This window comes from Thamnophis sirtalis, unplaced genomic scaffold, assembly GCF_051295495.1.
Source record: "Thamnophis sirtalis isolate CommonGarterSnake01/CBP01778 unplaced genomic scaffold, rThaSir2_p1.2 scaffold_2, whole genome shotgun sequence".
Taxonomy (NCBI): domain Eukaryota; kingdom Metazoa; phylum Chordata; class Lepidosauria; order Squamata; family Natricidae; genus Thamnophis; species Thamnophis sirtalis.
In genome coordinates, this window is record NW_028261382.1 from 165,188,139 (window position 1) to 165,210,105 (window position 21,967).

Sequence of the window (21,967 nt, forward strand, 5' to 3'; positions counted from 1 at the left end):
GGCATTTGACTGATGGTGATTTTGTCAATTTTTAACTGTTTTAAATGTAATTCCAGTGCTTTTGGAATAGCACCCAATGTGCCAATTACCACTGGAATTACCACTGCTGGTTTGTACCATAGTCGTTGAATTTCGATTTTTAAGTGATTTTTGCGATTTTTTCATGTTCCTTCTCGGCGACCCTGCTATCACCTGGTATTGCGATGTCTATGATTGTGACCCTATTTTTCTCAACCAGTGTGATGTCTGGTGTATTATGCGCCAGTATTTTGTCCGTTTGTATACGGAAATCCCACAAGATCTTGACCATCTGATTTTCTGTGACTCTTTCAGGCTGATGTTCCCACCAGTTTGTTGCTGTTTTAATATTATAATTTTTGCACAAATTCCAATGGATCATTTGTGCTACTGAATTGTGCCGCAATTTATAATCAGTCTGCGCGATTTTTTTACAGCAGCTGAGTATGTGATCAACAGTTTCGTCAGCTTCTTTGCAAAGTCTGCATTTGGCATCATCAGAGGATTTTTCGATTTTGGCCTTAATGGCATTTGTGCGGATAGCTTGTTCTTGCGCAGCCAGGATTAGTGACTCTGTTTCTTTCTTTAATGTACCTGTTTTTAACCATAACCAAGTTTGTTCCCTGTCCACTTTATCTTTTATTTTTTCCAGAAATTGACCATGCAGTGCTTTGTTCTGCCAACTCTCCATTCTTGATTTTATCACATCTTTTCTGTATTCTTGTTTTGTCTGTTGGGCATTATTATTATTATTATTATTATTATTATTATTATTATTATTATTGTACAATTGTATCACAGCGGCCAGTTGTTTCGCCGGATTTGGCATTGGTTACTAGTCGGGCCCCACCCAGGGGCTAATAATAATAATTATTATTATAATTATAATTATAATTATTATTATTATTATTATTATTATTATTATTTCTGTTTCCTTGCATGTACACTGATTTCTTCTTTACTGAAGATAAATTCTTTGTGTGTCTAATCACACTTGACCAAATAAAGTATTCAGTTCAATTCAAGCATGACTTTGGCCATCTGAAGCTGGATCCCTGAGCTTCCTGGTGTTTTGGGGTAGTTGGTAGGTGTGAACATTGTATTTCAGGTGTGATAAAACACCTTTTCAGGAAGGAAGCAATACCTTTTGCCTTGGAAGAAAAGGTAGTATGTCCCCTCAGAAAGAGAGTATCTCTCAACCCATCCATGTTGAACACCACCATCCAAACCTTTCTTTTGTGAAGGTGAAGGAACAACGGTAGTTGCGAAGCAGATATTCCCATGCATTTTATTTCTAGGATAATGAGACAAATGTGCCACATTTTAAAATGATTCTGTCCTCTTATCAGTTGCTGATACAAGCACACACTGGCTTTTTCCCCTATTTAAATTGTATGTTAATCAGCTTTGTTTTACACATGCAGTGATGCTAAATCTGCTAAATTCACATGCTTTAGCACTTACAGTGCAGTATTCTTCCTGAGATTTCCACCCCCTTCATGTTTGCACCTGTTTTCTGCATCACGGTTAATTCTCACCTATTGTTTCCATATTAATTTTTCTTCAGTATCTATGTGAAAGAAATTCTTGTTAAGAAATGATTTACAGGATTCCAAAATGTAACATAGTAGTAATATTCACAAGATCATTTACAATATTAAAGGTAAAATAAGTACTAAGACTTGAAGCTGGTACTCCTTGACATTGTGGAATGTCAGAATTTCATCGTAACAAAGAACTATGATATATGCTGCATAGTTTTTAGAAACAAACTTTTAAGATCAAAATATTTCCGCTTGTTTGATAAATATCGTGTTTCTTAATTGTGATTTGTGATTTATTTGTGATTTTATTGAGATTTGTAGGCCGCCCTTTTCCCTGAGGGGACTCAGGGCGGCTCACATAAAATCGGGGAAGGGGAGATACAGACAATAACAAAGACACATATAATAAAAACAGTAACCAACATGCATTCATCATTCGGGGGGGGCAACTATCTTCATCCCCAGGCCTGACGGGCTAGCCAGTTCTTCAAGGCTGCGCGGAAGGCCTGGACGGTGGTGAGGGTACGAATCTCCACGGGGAGTTCGTTCCAAAGGGTCGGGGCGACTACTGAGAAGGCCCTCCTCCTTGTAGTTGCCAGCCGACACTGGCTGGCCGATGGAATACGGAGGAGGCCCAATCTGTGTGATCTTATTGGTCGCAGGGAGGTAATTGGCAGAAGGCGGTCTCTCAAGTATCCAGATCCACTACCATGTAGGGCTTTATGGGTGATTAACAGCACCTTGAAGCGCATCCGGAAGTCGACAGGTAGCCAGCGCAGCTCGCGGAGGATAGGTGTAATGTGGGTGAACCGCGGTGCACCCACTATCGCTCGCGCGGCTGCGTTCTGCACTAGCTGAAGACGCCGGATGCTCTTCAAGGGCAGCCCCATGTAGAGCACATTGCAGTATTCCAGCCTAGAGGTCACGAGGGCCCGAGTGACTGTTGTGAGTGCCTCCCGATTCAGGTAGGGTCGCAACTGGCGCACCAGGCGTACCTGGGCGAATTGCCAATAGCATGTTCTTACATAAACAAATATAGTAGACAAATTCATTGAACGATCCCTTTCCAGCAATAATACACTTATTACTCACTATATTTGCATGCTTCATAGGTAGCAGTTGTCTTCTTGAATGCAAGTTACTACGGTAACCCACATGCATTCCCTCAGTGCCTGCCATTGCTATATTTCTTCATTATAATGTTATAGAAAGCAGATTGATTTGCCTCAACAAGCTGATTTCTCCTGGTCTTAAGCAACTGGTAGCCTTAAGCTAATCCTTAAAAGGACATATGCATACTGCAAAAATGTACAAAATTGGATGTGTTTACTTATTTTACATGATCAAAGAGTTGGTGGTTGCATTTTGGATCAGTTGAAATTTTCATACATACTTAAAGGCAATTTTATGTACAATTATTATAATATGACTTTGGCATGAATAAAAATGGCTAATTGTGATTTCTAGAAGAAGGTATATTTAGCCCACCAGATTGTTAAAATATTTCCTTTAAAAATGTAGTAAACGTATTCAGTAAAGAACAATTGCAGATCAGGGTTATCTCTTTGTTAGGAATGTAGTCTTTCAGGAAAGTGCAAGGCCTTTAATACTGGTATATCTACAGTTATAAAATTGAGGGCTTCCTGAAATACTTTCATCTTTCTTTAATTAAATCTTACTTATGTTCTTCCAGTCAAGTAACTACAATTCAAGGTCTTCGCTATTTCTCCAAGTTCAAGATAGAAAGAGAAAGAGAATTCCAGACTTTGAGATGATCTTACCAGCAGCTTCATTGGCGATATAGAGAACAAGGTAGAATCTAGCTGGCACCAATGGTGGGATTCAAATTTATTTATTACTGGGTCTGTGGGCGTGACTAGGTAGGGGGGTCATCTGATTGAGTGGGCATAGCCAACTTGATGTCACTCATGGCCACACCTACTCAGTCACATGACCCCCACCAAGCCACGACCACAGAAAAAGGTAGGGAAAAAATGAATTTCTACCTACCTACCTATTTTCTGCCCAGGCATGGCCTAATCCGTCTGCATGCCTCCTCCTCCTCCTACATGCCGCCCCACCCTCTTTTCACTAGTTGCACACGTCGCCCCATTTCCCCTCCTTCAATGGCCCCGGCTGAGCAGAGCATGCGAAGCATGGAGGCTACTGGCGAGGCATGTAGCTGGGCTGTGTGGTGAAGCAAAGGCAACAAATGGGATGGGTGGGGCGAGTGAGCGAGTTTCGGGCAGGTGGGCGGGCAGTTCAGGGGCGTGGCCAGCCAGTAGTTAGTACCATTTCGGTTATCCAGGCCAAATTTCCGTTATCGGTTCACGCAAATGGGTTCAAACCGGCTAACTACCACCTCTGAGGAGCACCCAGTCCAAAGAAAAAAGCATAAATCTCATCTTTTGGGATCGCCTTTTTAGGTTTGACGTAGAGAAATTTCAAAAGATTTTCTTTAGCTTGACTTTCAGATCTAATATACAATCAGTTTCAGCGAACACTTTTTATTTTCAGATTTATGCACGGGCATCCTCCGTCATCTATACAGTAAGGTTGTGCTGAAGATGTATTGTGTGTACCAGAGATCAGTCATAGTAATTTGGATAGATTGTTTTTCCTGGATGGGGTAGCAAACAGGAGAACTAGAAAGAAAGTCTGGTCAACGGGAGTCAGATTTCTATCTTTATCCAAGGATGCCAGTATTATCTTATTAAATACTACTAATCAAATTGAAAGATAAATGACAAATTGTGCTAGCTTCCAGCAATAACTTTATTTCTAGTTATGTAGTATTAATCCTAATAGAGAAAAGCAAACATTACTTCCCTCTAGATATTTTTTTTTTAATTTCAAATCATTTTGAATTTGTGCAGTTGTTAAAGTAATCTTGGAAGCCATATACTTAAGTTATAGAAACTCAGGGTTGCTGTAAAGCAAGATTGAGAACATTCCTAATACATAAGAGGCTGTAGTGGAAAAATTCAAAAGATGATCTTCTCTAAGACCTTCTACTACTATTTAAACATTTATTGAAAAGAACACTGATTTGGTAATTTGCATAACAACATGTCTATGATATTAGTTATGTTGCTTCTCTTTCAAAAAAGTATTCAGTATAAAAATTTCTTGAAGGGATTTTTGCCTTCAGCAAATGGTAAGTATGTGTGTCTGAGTAAGTGTGTGTGTCTTGAGAGAGAGAGGGAAAGAGATCTATAATTCAGAGCGACCAATATTCTCCTCCTCCTCTTTTTTTCCAAGCATGTACAATGTCACTCGGTTGACTTTTCTGGAATTGTTTATTACATCTTTGCAGTTTTAGAATTCTTGGGGGCCTTTATAATAAGGATATTTTGTGAACCTAGTCCAGTTCTCATAGAAATTGTGTCATATGACCCATCTGAATCAAAGCTCTGAAAAGATGTCAGTGTGCATTTAGAGGTATTTTTCCTAATTGCTTCACTTGAATTAGCCAGTTGCTCAAACATCCTGTTGTACGTGTGAAATTTACTTCTCCGCAATCACTAATGTTTTTGTCCATAAGGGATTCTAGGATTAGAGCAATTATTGAACCCTCTTTAGTCATTTACCAGATTGTATGGGGGCAAACTGGGCAGAAAAAAGGCAAACAGGTGTACATATTCTCTTCAGCAACATGATTGGCGGCTGGGATGGGACGGCTTCAGTTCTTGTGCAGTTTTAATTCTCCATGCATTTATCTGAATATCTCAAAGGAGGTTTATTTAAATGTAGTTAGATTGAATTTGGTGCAATTCTATCATAATTATAATAATCAAGGGTTTCTTAGTAACTTAGATGTTGAATTTACAACTTACTGCAATTTCTGATCATCGTTGTGCTACATGGTATAGATGGGAATGTATGGGACCCTAAGGCTAGGAATTTCTTTGCTAAGCTGTAAAAGAATATTCATTTCTACTAAGCAAATTTTAGTGTATGTAATATTTTCAGTTCTTCAAATCCTTCAGAAGAATTTTATTGCTTTGACTTTTACAGTTGTAATTCTACTAATTAGCCATAATCAAAGAATATAGACATCAGCATAATTGATAGGACAGAACAGTTCAGCCTCTTCAATTTGTTACCTTTAAACCTTCCAAGGGAAGAAATAGAATTAAATCTTTTTATTCAGAGTCTTCATTAAATAGATGCACTAGTGTAGAAATAACAAAGAATTAAGAATGAATGCATGTGATTATTTCAGGGAGCTTCATATTCATACCAAAACAGGATCAACTACAGCCATAAAAAATTCATCAGAAGGAAATTAAACAGCCATATATATTGGAATATCCAGTGCAAATGAAAAATGGTGATATTAATTAATTATAGTAGTGAACCCTTTCCTGGTATTTCTGATTTTTGTACTCAATTCTGTATTCTGCACATGTCCATATAAGATACGGTGTTATATCAACATGAATGCTTCTATTCTTGTGGAACTGATTTTAATAGATGTTATGGTTGAGAACTTGAAGGTAATGTGGAAGTTGATGTACAATGTGGTCTGGGTAAAGTTGTAATCAGTCTGAAATGATTCCATCAGCAACTTAAAGATGCATCCAGATTCATTGCTACTCCTGCATAATAGTGGATAGAATGATTTTTTTAACAAAATGTATTTATTATGTGCTATTTTTTTAAAATTGAATTGTTCCTGATTTTGGTCATTTATGTTCAATTTGATTATTGTTACTTCCATATAAAGCTGGGGTTACTGTTGGTGAGTGATTCTCCCTGCTAGAAACAGTCCACCTCCATGTTTGGGTTTACGGTCAGGAGTGGTTTGGGATTTCATGGTTTCCATGACTACCATGGACTTATTCCACATCAGCATGGCCTGACATCTACCCCTGTTTACAAATATATTTTTCGTTTGGAGCAGGGAGAATATAATATGAGGGACAGAATATTAACATCATATCTTGATCATCATTAGATCAAGACTTAGTGGCAGTATCAACTTATTTGGTCCACATTAAGCATCTTATGGATCTAATTTCCAGCAGAGTTATTTTGGAGTTTCCCACAATATGGCAGTCTGATATAGAGGAATACCGTATATCCCTAGAATATAGAGATAACAACGATACTAGATTGGATTTTCCCTCTATGGCTTCTCTCTGAGTGCGGTTCCTGGGATGCACCTTAGTTTACTGAGACGTTTTTAAGAAATGAAATTCCACAAGAGCTTCCTGGACTGGGGTTAGCAAAAATGAAGAAGTTCAACCAACCATTACAGATAATCAGCTTAGAGCAGTGATGGGGAGCCTTTTAGGCACTGAGTGCCCAAAGTGTGCATGCACACCCAAATTGCAAGGTGTAGGCGGATACACCCGTATGCCCTGCTCAGGCACCCACACCCCGCCCAAACTGCAAGGCGCAGGGGCATACAGGCCAGCACCCTGCACATGCGCAGCAGAAATCCGAAGACCAACTGGCCGTTGGGAGGCGCACATGCATGTACAACAGAGTCCCGAAACAGAGCTGTGGCGACGGCATGCATGCCCACAGAAAGGGCTCTGTGTGACACCTCTGGCACACATGCCATAGGTTCTCCACCACTGGCTTAGAGGCTGCACCAGTAACGGTATGTCTAGTGAAATGCCAGGAGTTTTCCACAGGTGGAATGCCATTATTACCCTGTTGATAACTAATGTCTCAGTCTATTTGCTACTTTAACATCTTGAAAATTCAAAAAATAAGATTTAATATAATGACTAAGAAAAAATAAAAAATAAACACTTAAGTGTGTGTGTGTGTACAGTATGTGTAAAGATAAGGTAAAGGTTCCCCTTGCACATACACTATATTGCCAAAAGTATTCACTCATCTGCCTTCACTCGCATATGAACTTACGGTAAGTGACATCCCATTCCTAATCCATAGGGTTCAATATGATGTCGGTCCATCCTTTGCAGCTATAACAGCTTCAACTCTTCTGGGAAGGCTGTCCACAAGGTTTAGGAGTGTGTTTATGGGGATTTTTGACCATTCTTCCAGAAGCGCATTTGTGAGGTCACACACTGATGTTGGACGAGTTTACGTGGTCTACCACTTCATGGCTGAGTTGCTGTCGTTCCCAAACACTTCCATATTCTTATAATACAGCTGACAGTTGATTGTGGAATATTTAGGAGCGAGGAAATTTCACGACTGGATTTGTTGCACAGGTGGCATCCTATCACAGTTCCACACTGGAATTCACGGAGCTCCTGAGAGCGACCCATCCTTTCACAAATGTTTGTAAAAACAGTCTGCATGCCTAGGTACTTGATTTTATACACCTGTGGCCATGGAAGTGATTGGAACACCTGGTTCTGATTATTTGGATGGGTGAGCGAATACTTTTGGCAATATAGTGTATGTGCTAGTCATTCCCGACTCTAGGGGGCGGTGCTCATCTCCGTTTCAAAGCCGAAAAGCCAGCGCTGTCCGAAGACGTCTCCGTTAGCTGGCATGACTAAACGCCAAAGGCGCAGGGAATACTATTACCTTCCCACCAAAGTGGTCCCTATTTTTCTACTTGCATTTTTATGTGCCTTCTAACTGCTAGGTTGGCAGAAGCTGGGACAAGTAATGGGAGATGACTCCATTTTGTGGCGCTAGGAATTCGAACTGCTCACCTTTCTGATTGACAAGCTCAGCATCTGAGAGAGTGAGAGAGAGAGAGAGAGAGAGAGATGGACATAGATGAGATATAACATTAGAGGTTACATTATATGTATGCAAATGTACATATGTATTCTTTTGCCTTTTTTAGGTTTTTTAATTATTTTTAATAATTTTTATTAAATTTCTTTCTTTTTCTGAACATAAATTATTCTCCTGATTTTTCACACATTATCTTGCAAACATCTCTCTTCAATTTGGCAGATATCCATTTTATAACAACCATGAGCCTCTTGTTCGTTATGTACTTTAACAGGAACATGATGGAACGCATGATGTTGGCATTGTTTTATTTTATTTTGACAGGAAGAGGCTTTTGACTGTGAAGCAGCTTACCATATGCAATTTAGCTCTTCATGACTAACAACCTTTCCTGATTATCCTTCTGTTTTATGTGCTGTAGAAAGTTCTTGCCATTGAACTTCTACAAGCTGACAAAGTTTCTAAGATCTTTTTTTCTTAACAAATCCATTTACAGTAAACATTTAAGAGAATGCTGCTCATCTAAGCTAGGCAACAGCTCAGTAACTGTTAATGTGGCATACTGTGACCCTAAATAAATTTATATTCGGAATCTGTTGGTAGTTCAAATTGAATAGATATAGGAATCCATACGTCTTACAAATAGGATAGTTCCAAAAGTTACCCATTTTGGTCTATTTTAAGATCAAAAGTAAATTGGAAATTTGGATTATAACATGACTAATGGATTTATAGTATATGGTAGTATGGATATACATTTATATGGCTTTATCTGCTGTATAAATTGTAGAAGTAATGTTGACAATCTCAAAAAAACCCACTTTCAGCTGTCCTAGGAACATCTTTGAGAGATATCTTATATAATTTCATTTTAAAATGCTGCTACTGTCATAAAAGTTGCATTGGAATTTTAGAACTGTCACCACAGTAATCAAGCTTGTCCTTGATGTCTTTAAATTCTTTAAATCCTTTGAATTCAGGACAACTTTTATGAGCTTATTTTAAGAGTACAACCAAAATAGTGTGAAATACTAAGAAACCAAAGTTTTGCAGTTTCTTTTAAAATTCTGCATTCATTCATCTCTAAATGAATATGGTTTGAATGATAACAGCAGGTCTCTACAAGGTTCCAGTTCTAATTTTTATGCCCAATCAATCTGAATTTGCCCAAGGAAATATATATTCAGTACAGGTACTGTACACATTAAGTACTTCAAGATTTTATTTTCTATGTATAAAATCCCATTACATCTCTGCTGTTAATTGAAGAATTATCCATATGCCACCCCTTGTGCAGAAACAGGTAGGTGGTGATCTATGTAGCATCTTTCATATTGCTCTGACACAAACATAGCCCTCTAGATTGTTTTTAGGAGCCCCAGAGTAGCAGAATCATCATAAGGATATTTCTCCCATTTTTTTTTATGATTAAAATACTATCATCTTCTACTCCAGGCAGAGCCAATTAGGACAGGATCCCTGTCATTAACAACAATTGTTAGTAATATGGGAATCATTAGAATTCCGTCTCAGTTGTCAAAATGGCAGGCATGAGCAAAGCTCGGCCCTTTTCTTCATGCCTGAGATGTACATGAAAGAAGGGTTTGGCTTTGATTGCATGGATGCCTCTGTCTTCTTTCCAGGACTAAGGAGTGGCTTTCTTTTTCTTTCAAAGCCTCTGTTTAGAAGTGTAGATATATTGCATGGAAAGAGTTCTTGTCTGATTTTGTTCATGAGATTGATATAAATTTTGTATTAAATAGGAGTTGGTTATCAATTGTTGTTTTGGAAATCTATAATGTTCTTTTAACTTTTGTAAATTCTCTCTGGATTTTTTTCCCGTCGGCAACTATCTAAGGTTCCTTTCTCAGCACTTTCAAGAGGTTAAAATGTTTTATAGTTTGCTAATGTCACAGTCCTATATATACCGTATATACTCGAGTATAGGCCGGCCCGAATATAAGCCGAGGCACCTAATTTTACCACAAAAAACTGGAAAAGTTATTGACTCGAGTATAAGCCTAGGGTGGGAAATGCAGCAGCTACCGGTAAATTTCAAAAATAAAAATAGATACCAATAATGCTTTTGAATATTTATTTCAAAGAAAAACAGTAAACTAGCTCTGGGACATCGTTATGTGGCTGCTTGCCATAACAAGGAGGAGGTGGGACATCGTTGCAGAGCGGCAGGAGGGGGAGGAAGGGGAATCGTAAGACAGCCCTGCATTACATTAGAACGTGAGGAGGGGGGATGGTGCGGTGCGTGCTGCGCGGCAAACTGACACAGAGGGAGGGGAAACTCACAGGGGCGCCGGGCCATTCACGAGCGTCACCCAGCGGCATGGCCCCGCCCCTTTTTCTCCTCCATTTCGGGCAAATTTTTCACTGACTCGAGTATAAGCCGAGGCGGCTTTTTTCAGCCCAAAAAGTGGGCTGAAAAACTCGGCTTATACTTGAGTATATACGGTACTTACTGTGATTATTTCTTACAAGTGAGCATGTAAATAATTACTGAAAGTCAATATTTAATTTTAATGTCATCGTTATGAGTTTCTAAAAAAGAAAAAAGATTCTGCTTTCTTAATATCTGTGGACAAGAATTCCTGTTGCATAATTCCATAAGTTTCAAGTTTATTAGAATTTGTATGCCGCCCACTCCCATAGGGACTCTGGGCGGCTCACAATAAGGTTCTCAATTTAGCACTAAAGCAAATGTTTTGCCCTAATTTCCTTTAGGGTAGTTTGCTTTATTTTTAATGGAAGTAAAGATTCTTAAGCAAAACAATCTGTCAAATTTGAATTTCTACTTTATGGTTTCTTAGTCTAATACTATATGAGCTTTGATTCTAGCAGTGTATTGGATATGCCATTGATACAAATGCTATTGAACAACTGAACTTGTTAATCCACAGAAATAAAATGATATATTTTCACCTATCAATACAAACACATTTTTTTGGCTCCAGGCTGAAATAGACTATGATAGTGTGCATATACTGTACTATATTGTCAACATTCAGAGACTTGAATACAGTATCAAGCCCTACTAATTATTATTAAATTGCATGAATATTATATCATTTATTTTTATTCTTAGAGGTTGTTAGGACTTGATTTAAACCCACTTGTACCTTACATTTTGGCTGACATTCTTACTCTTGTGTCTTTCAGAAATACCTTCACGATCCCCGGAAATCATGTCAGTAGGATCTCACTCATTCTCTCCAGGAGGCCCTAATGGGATCATTAGAAGCCAATCCTTTGCTGGTTTCAGTGGTCTTCAAGAAAGACGATCCAGGCAAGTATCACCTTCAAAGTCAAGCTGTAAACTGAAGGAAAACTCATATATCTCAATCACTTTAGCTCTGGAGATCTGTTCTCATTTCAGGGCGTATCTCTGCCTCTGTAATAAATCTGACACTGTTTGTGATTAAAATAGCCATTTAAGCAACTACTAGACAAGCTTTGTCAAAGGTTCTACATGACCTGATCTCCTCTTTTACTCCAGTAAACTTCCATCAGCTCTATAGGATGGAATGGAAAGGAGGGCTTTCCCATCCTCCACAATCAGTTGAAAGATAAAAATATAAGGCTGAGTCAGACTATTTGCTTTGTTAAATATTTTGATTCTTTTTATACCTAGTTCCACCTAGATAAGTCCAGGTAACCATTTAGAGCAATATTTCATAAGGCTGGGTGATTGCATTAATCTGAATAGATCTTCATATTAAATGTCATTATTTAATACTGAGCATATTAGATCTCCCACAATGCTCGGTACAATTGTACATATGCATTAGGGAAGTATATGATGATTAGATTGAAAAACATGACTGCAGCCTGTTACAGTCCACCCCTTTGCAAAGATATCTGCTTAAATAATTTTCAAACCTACAGCTGGCCCTGTCTTTTGAAGGACATATATATATGTATATGTGTATATGTGTATATGTGTATATGTATGTGTATATATATATGTATATGTGTGTATATATATATGTATGTATGTATGTATGTATGTATGTATGTATGTATGTATGTAGGTCTCTAGTTGTTCGGGTTTTCTCCCGCGTAGAATTGGAGATGTCTTGGCGACGTTTCGACAAAGTCTCATTCGTCATCTTCAGGCTGCTTCAGACTACTTCAGGTTTGGTGTTTCCAAACCTGAAGTAGTCTGAAGCAGCCTGAAGATGACGAATGAGACTTCGTCGAAACGTCGCCAAGACATCTCCAATTCTACGCGGGAGAAAACCCGAACAACTAGAGACCTACATACTAACACCCGCGAAAACCTCAGAATATATATATATATATATATATATATATATATATATATATATATATATATATATATATATATATATACACACATACATACATACATACATATATATATATATATATATACACATACATACATACATACATACATACATACATACATACATACATACATACATATATATATATATATATATATATATATATATATATATATATATATATATGTTGTATTTGTGCTGATAAATAAATAAAGGGAGACTAGTATAGATCTATTTCAAGCTATTTAGCTCTCATCAGCTAGCCATACCCTTAGCGGGAATCGAGCCTGTGCTGTATTTCCACTAAGGGTATGGCTAGCTGATGAGAGCTAAATAGCTTGAAATAGATCTATACTAGTCTCCCTTTATTTATTTATCAGCACAAATACAACAATATAACAAAAAGGCAACAGTAAAAATATTGGGTTTCTGCCTGGATGGTCTCTTGTGACAAGCCGAAGGACAGAGAATGGAAGTAGTGATCTTTCTCCCATATTTGGGCATACCGGGGGTTGTAAAATATTATATATATATGTGTGTGTTATATTTGTGCTGATAAATAAATAAATAGATAAATAAATAATAGATAGATAAATAGATAGATAAATAAATAAATAAAATAAATAAATATACACACACACACACATATACATATATACACATATACATACATACATACATACATACATACATACATACATACATACATACATACACATATATATATATAATATATATATTTAATATATATATATATTGTTTTTAGAAAGGGTTTACCTCTAATTCTATGTTTCATGTACTGTGCTTTTTAAGTTATTAATACTAAAACTCTTTTGCTTTTTTGATGGCAGTATTACAAATCTTTGTTTTCTTAGGGCTGCATTTTGCAGCAAGGATTAATTTGATGCTGGCTGAAGCTGCCAGGGAATTTCTCTGCACCACTTTAATTCAAACAGGCTAAGCAAATTCAAAGTTGCTTAGCTCATTGAGATCACGTTTTTGTTTTGTAATAATTTACATTTTGCCTGAAAATGAGTTAAAATGGCTAATGGGTACTAAAGACCATGATGCCACTTACTGTTGTGAGCAAGCAAATAGCTGTTCATCAAGCTTCTTCGTTTTATTGAATATGTATGGTGTATTTTAATTTGTTGTTACTTCCACTAAATCTTTGCAATAGGTCATAGTGCAGATTTAAGTAAATGAATAAATGGAATGATAAAAGCACTGAACTTATTAGCAAGCTAAATATCAGATGCTGACTAGCCAATTGCCATGATGGCTTCATAACCAATCACCTTTTACTTCTCTGACAGGCAACATTATGTTTTTTCCTTGGAAACATTAGGAAATGCTGCTTAGAAAATATTAAAATATTCCACATGTATTTTCCACATGTAATGTATTTGTTTCCAAGAAAAAACGCTTTCCCTTTTCATTGCAGATGTAATTCCTTTATTGAGAATTCTCCTGCACTCAAAAAACCCCAAGCCAAAGTGAAGAAAGCACACCATTTGGGGCACAAAAGTAACAGCTCAACTAAGGAGCCGCAGCCTGAAAGAATGGAGGAAGTTTACAAGGCCTTGAAGAATGGATTGGAGTAAGAGCTTTTATTACTGCTGGATGTATTGCTCAAAAAGGGGAAAAAAAGTTCTGTGTGATAAACAAGAACTTATCTACTGATGTCAAAGATAGCTAATCAGTTTCCAACCAGCAAAAGTACCTAGTTTGTTGATAGCCTAAAGATTGATTTGCACAATCCGTAGGTATTTAGTCATCTGGATAGTTTCAGTCCAACAGATGCCTCTTATCTTTCGGTTTTAGTGCATAATAGCTGCAAGAATCTCTACCTTTTGTTATTTCAGCTGATGCCCAAATGATTCTGTATTTAACTCTGGGGGGATATGGCATGCTATGCTGATGTCTTGCATTTAGCATGGTTTGTAACAAAAATGAGGAAATATACAGTGGTATATTTCAGCCCAGTGATATTAATTAATTGTTGGTCAACTTACTTTAGGAATTGGGCGAGAGTAGAGTTATGTAGGGCTTTGTCAATTGTGTTTGAAAACTAAAAAGAATGGCATGTCCATTGTGATTTGGCCTTTATAAATGCACCTTTTTTCTAGTCTCCCTTCCATGCCTGCTGCAATTATTGCAATATACTAAAACATTGTAAGAATGAGAGAACCTGTCTCAAATAATATGTTTGTTAAGCAAACTGAAGTGTGATTCTGATGCGAGAGATTATTGCAGTTTTCTGTGGTCCTCTAAGGACACTGAACATAAGTGAGAAAGTTTTATGTATATGAGTAATTTTTATTTATATTTTATAAATCACATCTGCAAAATTTGACTTTCCTGTCTTTTTCCACAGATGAACTATATTTATGAGTAAAAGTATCTATTTCAGCCAAATATTTACTCTATAAAGAAATAATGCTTAAGTCTTTAAAAAGTTACATTTTATTTATTTAGATTTATATGGGAATATAACATTGCTGATGTTTCAATTTTGTATTCTCTTTACAGTGAATATTTAGAAGTTCATCAAACAAAACTGGATAAATTAAGTAGTCAATTGAAGGACATGAAAAGAAATTCGCGGCTGGTATGCTTGTCTAAAGATTCAAAATAGTAGAAAACAATGTGCTAAACAAGGAAATTAAGAATTGGATTTTAATGTTGGGATGCTGCATATGAAACTAAGGGCTCATTATGTTTTAAACAAATACAATACATATTCTGCCACTTCAGGCATTTGATTATAATATACCTATATTACCACATGATGTTGATATACCAGATCTTTGTTTTCACAAATATGTTTCCCCTTAGATCTATATCATACTATTCCAACATTTAGTGCAGTGAACAATATATATCATTATTTTTGTATAATAATAACTTTTGCAAAGAGAGAAGAAGATATGGGAGGAAATAGAGTTAATTCATTTGTAAAAACTCAGTACAGTACTTCAAAGTTATTGTAACCACTTTTCTCAAAATAGACAATTATGGTTGCATTTTTGTATATTAAATCTGTGTGGGCCACTCTATATAAATGATTACAACAATGTCAGGAAACCATTTTATCTTTTTGCCTATGCCTCTGCATGTAAACATTTTCTGGAAAATTTACAACTGAATTTATGTTCCCCTATTTCTTCTCACCCTGAACTGTCTGAAAAAAATGCAATTTTAAAAATGATATTTATTACAGTTGTTTTCATTTTGGTTCAATTTGTTAGGACACTGTTTAAAACTATCACATCTTCATTGAAAGAGTATCTTATTTTTAGTAATATATTCATTTCATTCATTTCAGGGGGTGCTGTATGAACTTGACAAGGTAAGTATTTTGTAATTACTATACTTCAATAGACAAATAATCTCAGTTATGTGTGGTAGCAGAAAAAAATCTTCCTTCTAATTGGAAATTGTGGATGTTGTAGTCCCGATATATATTAAAAGCTGGAGAAGGCTGCAGCATGGCATCTCATTAGTTAGAGAACTCATAAAGTAAAAAATCCTATCATTTTTCCTTCATTTACTTGGCAAACACCACTTTCAGTCCACAAAATCAATTACAAATAGTGATTTGAAGATTCTTGTCTAAGGTGATTATAGGGACATCTCAGTAAGTGCATAAAATATTGATTGAGTACAGTATGTGATTTGAAACCCTTTTATACAGTAACTTGAGATACATCTAATGGAACTGGGAAACCCTGTTTTGTCCAAAACCATTCGTGATTATTTCGTAAATTTAGAATGAAATTAAAAGCACTTTAATTCTGGTGTCTTCCTTGCCCAGATAGATAGACCTGAAGCTTCTCATTTTCAAGGAAGTATTGAATTACTTTTGAATATCAACCTGGTCTTATATGAGAATATTAGACATAGAGAGAAGTATGCATTGATTCAGCTAAATTCAGATATCTGTTCTTATTTTGATTATTTTATTTTTCAGCAAATGAAAGCAATTGAAAGATATATGAGAAAGCTTGAGTTTCATATCAGTAAGGTAATTAACTTCCTTTCATTCTGTTTCCAACTTTGTTCTTCAAAAAAAGCCTGTCTAGCAATGCTGTATCTGGGAGTCTAGAGAAACCATCTCACAAAGCAGTTCTTTAGATAAACATAGATTAAGGCTTGCAAGTAAGCTTATGTAAATTAGCAGAAGACTCTTGTACAGCCTATAAGGGAATTTGCCATGTTCCCCAAGGTGTTCTCATAGCAAGTCTGTTTCAAACTGACCTGAAACAAGAGGAAATGAGGTGAGATAACAGAATTAATGTACTATTAACAGCCTTATCTTTTCCTGCCTGAAGGATAAATACATTTCTAGATGGAACATTTCATTTTTGACAAAAACCTTGTCTTTCAACAGAGCTCTTAATTGTCATCCAATTGCCAGAATGTTTAAAATACCCCTATAGGGTCATCCCCTATTAATAATTCATTATTTCCCTGTCTATATATTTGCACGATACATAATATTTGCATGATACATAATATGCATGGAATCACATAGGCACGTTCAGAGAGTTGTTACTTCTCTTTCATTTGTACAATAAAATATTTCACACCACTAAGTGCAACAAAGCACTTTATTCAGTCATGCTGAGTGCCTATTGCTGAAGGCCATATTTTAGGACATGAGTCTCTATTGCTGCCATTTGTATTTTGAAAATGGTGCATGTAACTGAAATGAAATTAGCTGTAAGGCTGCTGCATGAGGCACTTGAATTATGTTTCCTTTTTTCTATAATAGTAGATGTCAAACAGTATAGAATTATCTTGTGGATTTTTTTAAAAAAATGCAACCTTCTTTTATGGGACATTCAAAACATAACCCTGTTATTTATTTCATGCTCATAAATCAAATATTCATCAAGAAAATAAATCCAAAATAGCATGTTTCCTGCTAGCAAGCTCATGAGTGGGTACTTTGTGTTTGAGTCCCTCCCACTCAGAACAAAGTGATTTCAACGTTTTACATAAGACTGAGTTGCTACAGAACTAAATCCACATCCAAATTGCTTAGGTATGTTAGCTTGTTGTTCTGTAACCCATGGTAACAAACGTGGAGAACTTTATGTGAAGCAAGGCTTTTAGAAGAAAACACAAGCGATTGTAATTGAAAACATTTCAAGGAAAGTTGCACAACTTTTATCACTATGACAAGCAGTGCGCATTCTGGTGAAAGCTGGGTCCTAAATTTAAGTTTTGAAAGGGAAGTAAAGGAAGGAAATGTGGCCATGACAGCTTTTGAATGTCACTGGTGGGTTTGTGGTAGATCTGCTCAAGCTGACAAGGAAAAAAATATGTACCATTTTGTGGTACATGTACAGCAGTCTTGTTAATAGAAGTAAAGACTATAACATGACAATTTTTATGGTCAGGTATTTTGATCTTCAGTTGCCATACTAAACCAATAAATAATAGTTTTGGTAATTACAAAGAGTTTATTTATAGGCATCTGTAGCTTACAGGAATCTACACCTTTTTCAATAAATATATCCTACTGCTGGATCTGAATTGTTTCAGGCTAACATATCTGAGCTGCTAGTGCCCAAAGTTCATATATGACCATCATAACTTTGAATCAGTCATAGGTAACACCAGGATGGCTCCATTGTAACTTCAAAAGGACACTAAGCGACTAGTCATAGGTCAAGGACCTCCTATATTCATTTTTTATAGTGCTTTGTTTGGGTCTGTCTGGTATGTAAAATCTGTTAAGTCTCTTGCATTCCGTTATTTTTTGTTGTTCCTGGAAACTATTCCCATGCATATTAAAGATACTACATATTTTTCACTCATTGCATATCTTCGTGCAGTATCCTACTACAATGTTTCAGAAAGTCTTCTAATCATTAGAAAAATAGAAAAAGGTTAGAGTACAATGGGGAATCAATAAAAATCAAGCCTCTAGCTTCCTGTGAATGGAAATGTTTTCTATTTATACCAAAGTGTCGTACATAATGTACTGTAGGAAATGATAATTGTGTGATTTGGTCTTGCAAGAAATATATTGTAGCAATAGCAATAGCAGTTAGACTTATATACCGCTTCATAGGGCTTTTAGCCCTCTCTAAGCAGTTTACAGAGTCAACATATTGCCCCCAACAATCCGGGTCCTCATTTTACCCACCTCAGAAGGATGGAAGGCTGAGTCAACCCTAAGCCGGTGAGATTTGAACAGCCAAACTGCAGAACTGCAGTTAGCTGAAATAGCCTGCAGTGCTGCATTTAACCACTGCGCCACCTCGGCTCCTATTGTACCTACATAGAAGGAACAAAAGGGTTGTTTTGCTATTTAAATGGCAGAACAATTCTATGAGTAGTTCTTGGGACCATATTTCCTTTTATTTCTTGTCTGGAAGTTAGCTTCACTAAGCATAGTGGGCCTCTGTTCCAAGGAAATAATCATAAAATTAATCTGTAATAATTTATCTGGTAGGAAAAAAAACATTTGGGCTTTGATTTCCAATTTTTGCTCAGTAGGAGATCTTATATTGGCAAGAATGTAATATTCTCCTTTTCTTCTTAAGCAAACGTTTTTGTATACTACAGTAGCATGTTGCTGCTGTCGTTTACTTATTCTGAAAATTAAATCAAATTATAAGAAATTATTAAATGCAGGTATTATTAGTGTTGAAAGAAACCTTAATGAAAAATGTTTGCATAAAATTTAAATGGCTCAGCATAATAATTGTTCATTATTCCCCATTATTCATTGGGAAAACTGAGATATTAAATTTTGAAAAATAGTTGTGAGACAAGAGAATGATGTCCTTTACGCAGATAATTATTTTCCATACAAAGACACCACTAGCACTGAAATTGTTTGCCCATTTTCCCCTATGAATTACTATATTTTCACCTGAATAATTCATACATCTTTCGATTGGTTTCGATTGTTTTTTTTCCCTCCAACCTCTCAGTTTTGCTGTTTTTCTTCCTATCAGGTAGATGAACTCTTTGAAGCCTACTGTATCCAAAGGCGGCTTCGTGATGGTGCCAGCAAAATGAAGCAAGCCTATGGGTTGTCCCCTGCTAGCAAGGCAGCTCGAGAGAGTTTATCAGAAATCAATAAAACCTATAAAGAATATACTGAGGTATAAAATGATCTACGTTTTCTTTAGGCTTTCTAGATTGAAATTTTGTTTCAATTGTTGTGAAAAAAAATAGATTATGGATTTTTTAAAAAAAAAAAGTATTTACAGTGAAAATTATTAAATTTATGCAGCATTGTGTATTTTGCCATAAAAAATAGCCTGTTTAGCACATGAGGTTTGATTCCCAAAAAAGTGCTTTAGAGCAAACTTAAGCAAGATTGTAGGAATGAAACAAAATGTTAAAAAGTTATGATATTTATGCAGTTACTTAACAAGCACATCTAAATTCTATTAAAGTAACCAAAATAGCTTTACAATCCCCAAGGCATGTCACATCTTTTGAGTAGCCCTAATGTTTGGAAATTGAAAGTTGAAAAATTTGACACACCCACTAGGAACCTAACAGGATCGATTTGGAATTCATTAAAGCCACTATATCTATTTTCTAGAAAAATGCTTCTACAGTTTGAGATGCTACAGAATTTCAGGAAAAGGCACTATAGTTTTAAAAGCTGTAGGCCAGTGCACCATTTTCAAATCAAATCTGAAACATTGTGTTGAAGTCACTGCAATTAATAGTTTGTAAAGCGAAGGTCCCCTTCAAGAATGAAGGATTTAAGGACATTTGATTCACTCGGAGTGGAATATTAACATTCCAGCAGATATTAGATAGGATTTGCCTCTTCTTCAAGCATGACTATTTTAGTAATTTTGATTAATATCAGTTTCTTAAATTTTGGTGTAGAATTGACCATATATCTAGGAATACATGTTTACTTAGTAAAGTTAAATGTTTTATAATATGTGATGTAAGTATAATAATTTATAATATAACATGAATACCAAAATGAACAGCACTTTGATGTGGTACTTAATGCAAATGCTTAGTCCTAAGTATAAAGAGTGCCTGTGTTTGTATTTCATTGGGTATTTTACAATTGAAAGCAACTGTTCATATAGTTTTCCAAATGTCCTGCTAGAATATTTGAACCTATGGGTAGAAAAAATGGTTGCTTATATGATTCATTTTAATAAAACTCAATGATCTGGAAGAAACTATTGGATTTTGATCCCTGGGTAGCCAAGAAGGCATGATTTCCAAGGGAGCACTGATTTTTTTCCACCCGTTAACTATTATTGTAAACTCAACCAAGGCCTACTTCAGAAATCACGACACTATAATTAGTGGTAATGAACACAGTTCAATGTGTTTTTAAGGTACCTTTATATAGTTCATTTGGAATAGTTGATCTGATATTAGTCTTCTGTTTTCCTACACAGAACATGTGTGCCATTGAAGGAGAGCTGGAAAATTTAATGGGGGAGTTCTGCATCAAGATGAAAGGTAAATTAATTGTCTTGACCCTCATGCCATTTTTTACACAAACGATCTCAGCAAGGGATCTCTGTGTGTGGTTTCTGACAGCACAGAGAGGACAGTTCAATTCAGATAAGAGGTTTGTTGTCTCTCACTCACCTCTTTGGGTATAAAGATTTCCAAATGTTTCCGCTGTGTTTCTAAATTGAAATGTCTCATGTTAATTGAAATAGCAAGCATTTACAGCAAATTTTATAAAGTTTTTGTCTTGTTTAAAGATATGGGTAAAAAGGTTTAAGATCAAAAATTATAGTTAAAAGATGCTTATTTTTTGCATATATTTTATTATGCAATTAATCCTATTGTAGAGCTAAAAAAAGTCTGCTACAAATTGTAAATATTGATATTACTTTTTATGAGATCAATATTTGATTAATTAAAAAGATAAACACCTCTGGAGCATACTGTATACTTAGAATTGCATGAATAAATAGTTTGGTAGGTATTAAAGATATCCATATCTCTTTCTCAATTTATTAGTGTGAGTGGAACAGAAGCGTCTTTAGTAGACAATATTGCCTCTTGAGAAATTTGTGAATTTATAATTTAACATTCTTTTTCCCTTGAAAGTCACTTCAATTCATATATAGGCTGAATTTCATACATCAATAGAAAAACTTGACAATTGTTAACTTGGAGCATCCTAAGAGACCCTTGTATATCTGTTGATATTTTGAGGGTTCTTGTTTTAGACTTTGGCTGCTTTCCTCTCTTCTTTTGTCTCCTCTCTTCTCCTCTCCACTTGTGGTGAAAAAAAATACCACCACAAAAATAGAAAAGGGCATTTCTTTCCTTGAAAACTTAATTTCTATCACTTTTTTAACTTTCCAAAATCAAAAGTACTGATCACCCTTTTGCTGTTTATTCCAAAAAAAGATTTAAAATCTTAAACTTGTACAGGTA

The 21,967-nt window shown here is 35.9% G+C and overlaps 1 protein-coding gene across 2 annotated transcripts in view; it reads left to right on the top strand.

Annotated features, from left to right (window-relative positions):
• RIPOR2 (RHO family interacting cell polarization regulator 2) overlaps positions 1-21,967 on the top strand; it is a 78,409-nt gene that overhangs the window by 26,598 nt on the left and 29,844 nt on the right. For both annotated transcript variants that reach the window (XM_087707364.1, XM_087707365.1), the window contains exons 2-8: positions 11,409-11,535; positions 14,004-14,159; positions 15,092-15,170; positions 15,888-15,911; positions 16,533-16,586; positions 19,537-19,686; positions 20,968-21,031. In XM_087707364.1, coding sequence (XP_087563490.1) covers positions 11,409-11,535; positions 14,004-14,159; positions 15,092-15,170; positions 15,888-15,911; positions 16,533-16,586; positions 19,537-19,686; positions 20,968-21,031 — 654 coding nt within the window. The remainder of the gene's footprint in view (positions 1-11,408; positions 11,536-14,003; positions 14,160-15,091; positions 15,171-15,887; positions 15,912-16,532; positions 16,587-19,536; positions 19,687-20,967; positions 21,032-21,967) is intronic.